General features: G+C 41.3%; 1 protein-coding gene across 1 annotated transcript; it reads right to left on the bottom strand.

The window, feature by feature from the left end:
- Positions 1-3,825: 3,825 nt before the first annotated feature.
- Positions 3,826-4,728, bottom strand: LOC110288028 (putative vomeronasal receptor-like protein 4). The gene has a single exon (XM_021154485.1). It carries the CDS (start codon positions 4,726-4,728, stop codon positions 3,826-3,828), a length of 903 nt encoding a protein of 300 aa, XP_021010144.1.
- Positions 4,729-4,999: the final 271 nt, after the last annotated feature.

The following is a 4,999-nucleotide window of genomic DNA, read 5'->3' as shown; positions in this document are numbered from 1 at the left end:
GAGGGAAGGGGATAGGGAATTTTCGGAGGGGAAACTAGGAAAGGGGATAACATTTAAAATGTAAATAAAAAATGTCTAATAAAAAACCTATTCAATAAATGATAAGGAAACAGGTTATAAGAATGAGAACATTTTGTGCAGCTCTGATTTCTGAACTGCAACTGTTTGCAGGGGCACCCCTGTGATGTTTATACAGGCACCATTGAGCTTCATATGTACCATTATATAGTACCATTGATCCACTACTCAACCCCATGAGTCTGTGAAAAACTGCATCACTAAGAGAAGCAGAAAGAGAAGACATAGAGCAAATGTTGGGGGTGGAGGTAGAAGAGAGAATATTAAGAAGAGAAAGAGGGAAGAGAAAAACCCTCGTGTCACTATCTGTGGGGGTGACACTGAAGATAGAAAGTTAGGTCCTAGATAAGAAAACAGATGGAAAGCCACAAATAGGTAATAAAAATGGAAAATATACAGATCCAAAGACAAAGACCTAAAGGCCTGGCAGGTTTTTTTCCCCTGCCACTACAAACTAGTCCTACAAGTTCAAGGCTGGATTGAATATGGAATTATAAGAGACACTCCTGGAAAAAATGGCAAAGGGCCTTTGACCTGAGGTGCATTTTGTTCTCTGGATTATTCTTGGGCATGGTTTTATGCCTCCTGAGACAAATACACACATTCAATGTATGAGACATACTAATTCTTGTTGGATGTCAGATCATAGCTATAGAATACAATCAGGTGAAACAATGTGCTGAGTGCTGTACTCAATATGCCCGAATCTGGCTAGGGTCTTTTGCTTTGTTTTCATGCATTTCCTGATGTAATTTATACTACATACCAGGCAATAGTGTTTAAATTGGTCTGTTCTGAGAAAGTTCTGGAAAATGTCTGTTCTGTTGATATTTTGCAATGTGCTTATTGGCATCTATTTACATGTTTTCCTGGTCATATTTTTCTGAACTCAATCAACCTTCCTTGGGTCATGACTTTCTTTAGTTCATCAGTGTATAAAGGTACATTGAAACTAAAATAACTTTGTCTGCAGCTTTAGACTGTAGTATGCCTCATTATTTGAGGTCCTCAAATCCCAGGTCTCACAGACACTCTGCATAGGTCAGTGAAAGTCAACAGCTGGACCAGGCATTTTACCCAAAGTTGTGGACTTATCAGCATCCCTTTCTTTGTTCAACCTGAATAAGCTAAAATTAGGGCAGAAGGACCCCCCACCCCCAAGATCATTAGAATATCCTGCCCTCAGTCAGAAACTGGGCTTTGGCTTCTGGAGTCCTCCTATGCTTGCAGAGGGTCCTTCTCTGTGTCTGACTCAGTGTGTGTGTGTGTGTGTGTGTGTGTGTGTGTGTGTGTGTGTGTGTTTCTTTGTCACTAGTAAAAGCTTTTCTTCATTCTATCTGCTGACCCTGCCTCTTAATTTTTTAACTGGAAAAGAAAATGAACTCAATCAAGACCCATAGACAGTAATGTGATAAGTAAAGAAACTTCACTTTATGCTAGGCATCATCTTTGAGCCGCATTAGCAGTTTGCTTCTGACTGCAGTACCTGGAAGATAAGTGCCCAGTACAGGGATCCACCCCCCAAGCTGGAAATGTACAGCTGTGACCCTCTATTTGTTATAACATGACTGACTGCCCTTTGTCTTCCATAACCTGATCATGTAGTCATCCAAGAAGTATTTTGAGGTTGCCTTGAGTACCTGACATTGGCAGAGCAAAACAGCTCTTGGCTTGCTTGTGCAGATGTTCAAGGCCTTTCACCTTTAAATATCCTTCCCTTCACATGACAGTCTCACATGACAGAGATTGATGTCCTGCAAGCAGCTTTGAAAGTTATAGTCTGTACTAAACCTATGGCCTTTCCCAGAGGTCACAAATTCCAAAACAATAGCAGTAGCATAATACAATACCCATAATAAATTGTAACTCTGGATGTGATCATGTTACTGACTTCTAAGACATAATAGAGAGATTTGGAGCTCATCAGAGAGTTAAAGATACAAAGAAGAAATAAATAGGCAAGAACTTGTCATGCAGTCTGTGGCCAAAAGGGTGCTCAAAAGGTTCTCCAAGAGGTGGTCCTGGGACTGATGGTGACAGCCTGGACCACAGTGAGGTGGCATGCAGAGCAGGTGGAACCAAGGAAATGGAAAATTTTTATACAGTATATAGTAAAAATATAATACATGTATATAACATGCCAGAATTTGCTACTAGGATTAAAATAGTAACAGAAGTGAAAGCACACTGGACTAGCTGAGAACCTAATATTTCACTTAGACTTTGAGCCTGTGAGCCTCATCAATTGGAGTAGTTTCTCTGTAGCTGTCTCTCACTGGGGGCATAACTGGTAGTGGTACTGGTACTGAGGTATGTGCCTCAGTAGTTCCAATGTGGCTGCAGAAGCCTTGACATTTCCTAGAGAGCCATTGGTTCTGTTCTCAGCAAAGGAATTAGCCCCCGAAACAACAACAGAGCATATCAGCTAGAGACATGAGGAAAAGCCAGGCAAGCCTGAGGCAGCATGGTCTTAACTCTGACATACACTTTTAACCTGGGCTCTTACTGCTACGTGCCACCAACAGTTGGGTTGGATCTTCCCACATCAATCAAGACAGAACAACTCTATGTGAGGTTCCTTACTCAGGAGATTCAAATTTGTGACATATTGACATAAAATCTAAACATAGTAGTGGTCTTTAATTTATATTATAAAATATTAAAGGCCTAGTTTATATTAGCAAGGAGCAGTATTCCAGAGACCCACTGCATGACCTATCTCTTGCTTTCCTCTGGAGAGTTTTACTCTTGAACCAGGGAAGCATCTCAGGCAGCCTTGGCTTTCCTCCAGGAACAGCTCAGCTGCAGAGAGAGCAGTTCAACCACACTTCCTGCAAGAACTTTTTTTTTCCTGTTTATCCTGGGGAGGAACTGCAGTGAGCTGATGGGCAACTTTGGTGAAGAACCTTACATGGTCCTGCATCACTTCATGAGTGGTACTCACAAAGCTCAGAGCAGACAGGAGCCTCCCTGGGATGACTGGAGTGCAGAGTGTCTTGAGGACTCAGAGTTGGGGCCACTTTCTGAGCTCCACATGGGCCTGAGGCTGTGGACCTGTCAGCACTACCAATGTCCTCCACTTTACAAGGCTGTAACACATGGGCTCCAATAGGCATATCCCTTATGTGTCCTCAGTCTCATAGGCCACTTGCCCACAACTCATGTGCATCTAGCTATGTCAAAAAAATTATTGACTAGATTTGTCTTGCTCTGATGACTTCACCTGTCTCACAATAGTCTTTCCTCTATCCTGCAATCTCAGCTCAGATAAGGGTCACCTCCTCACCTTCACCAACCCTTTCTTGTTTTCCTACTCAGCATCTAAGGAACAAAAAGTGAAACACTTACTTCTGACAACAATGTTTTCTTCAGTATTTTTCCCCAGTGATAGTGAGAATCAAAAAGACCCATGATAGTGTTGGTGGAATGGTAAGAACCCACCTTCCACCTGCCTAAAAACCCTAAACAAGTCTACACATTGGGCAATGGCAAACATCTTAAGAAAAGGAAATGTATTATTATAATATTTAATTTGATGTTATGAAATGGCATAATGGTGGGGAATACTTGTGATACCAGCATTTGTGGTCCTGAACTGAGACCGTCATTCTGTGCTATGTACTGGTTGTCAGGTCAGCCTATGCAACATAGCAGAGAACATAGTCCCCACCCCTAAAATTCATTATGGCAAAGCAGTATACGATAGATATATGTACTTTTAGCTATAGAATGTGATTTCTACACTTCTCAGTGAGCATGCAAGATATTAGGGACACGGACATTTCTGCTAATCAGAACATAGGGACTGAAACTAGCATAACCAAGTTCTAAAAATGTTTTAATATTTAGTGAAAGAGAATCATGTGTTACTGTGAAACCTGTATAGAAAGAGAGAATGAAATCTACCCAATAGAAGAAAAGGAAGCAGGCCATAAGAATGAGAACACTCCATGTAGCTCTGATTTCTGGAGGGGAGTTGTTTGAAAACCTGGAGCTATAAAGGTAGAGAACACGTTTGTGATGATTATACAGATGGAGAGCCATGGAACCACTGCTCCAGCCCATGAGACTCTGAAAGATGACATCACGAAGAGTCATGAGAGAGAGGAAAAACCACTTGATAATGTGTCTGGATGGTAGCATATAGCAGTGGCCAATGTACATTATAGCCACAGACCTGTTCAAGCTACTGCCTGCTTTAATGTAAGAGAGTAAGTTGGAGCTTATGAGAACATTAACAATCCAGAAAAGGAGGAGAAAGGGAAGAACTTGGCATGATGTCTGTGGTTTGAGTTTTGTCCAAAAGGTGGTCCTGGGACTGATGGTGACAGCCTGGACCACACTGAGGAGACAGGTGGTACAGATGGAAAGGCCCCGTGCCATCCTTGCCAGATAAACTGTAGTTTTGCAGCCAATATCTCCTAGGAAGTTTCTGAAATAAAACACTGTGGCAAGCTCCTTCAACCCTGTCGTACAAATGATGATCATATTAGAAAACACCAAGTGGATGAGAATTAGGTCAATGGGCTTTTTCTCAGTCTCCAAGGCAGAAGTGAACCCAAGTCTCGCAAACATTAGGATATTCCCCATAATTCCAGGTCCAATAAGAGAAAGGAAGATTATTGTGTGGATAACATTACTCCAGTTCATCTTCTGAATTCATAGACAGCACTAGGGAAAATCATTTGAGAGATACACATGAAGTTTTCTGTCTATTCTGATAAAATGCATCATTTCAAGTATGTAAACACAAAGGGATTTTCCTCATCATTTCATTGTTTTCCTGGTTTGTCTGTTTTCCCTCCCCATTCAAATGATGATAGCTACAATTAGGGCATAAATTTCAGTTTTCCTGCCTTTCAAAAAGATCCTTCTTTATCCCCTACATCCATCAAGTTCTTATTATCATGATTTTTCCCAC

The sequence above is a fragment of the Mus caroli genome, unplaced genomic scaffold, assembly GCF_900094665.2.
Source record: "Mus caroli unplaced genomic scaffold, CAROLI_EIJ_v1.1 scaffold_18698_1, whole genome shotgun sequence".
In the NCBI taxonomy this organism is placed as follows: domain Eukaryota; kingdom Metazoa; phylum Chordata; class Mammalia; order Rodentia; family Muridae; genus Mus; species Mus caroli.
The sequence above is the reverse complement of the archived record's forward strand: the minus strand, read 5'-3'. Positions and strand labels throughout refer to the sequence as shown.

Coding starts and splice junctions, on each gene's coding strand:
- LOC110288028 (XM_021154485.1), bottom strand. CDS start 4,728: ATGAACTGGAGTAATGTTATCCACACAATAATCTTCCTTTCTCTTATT.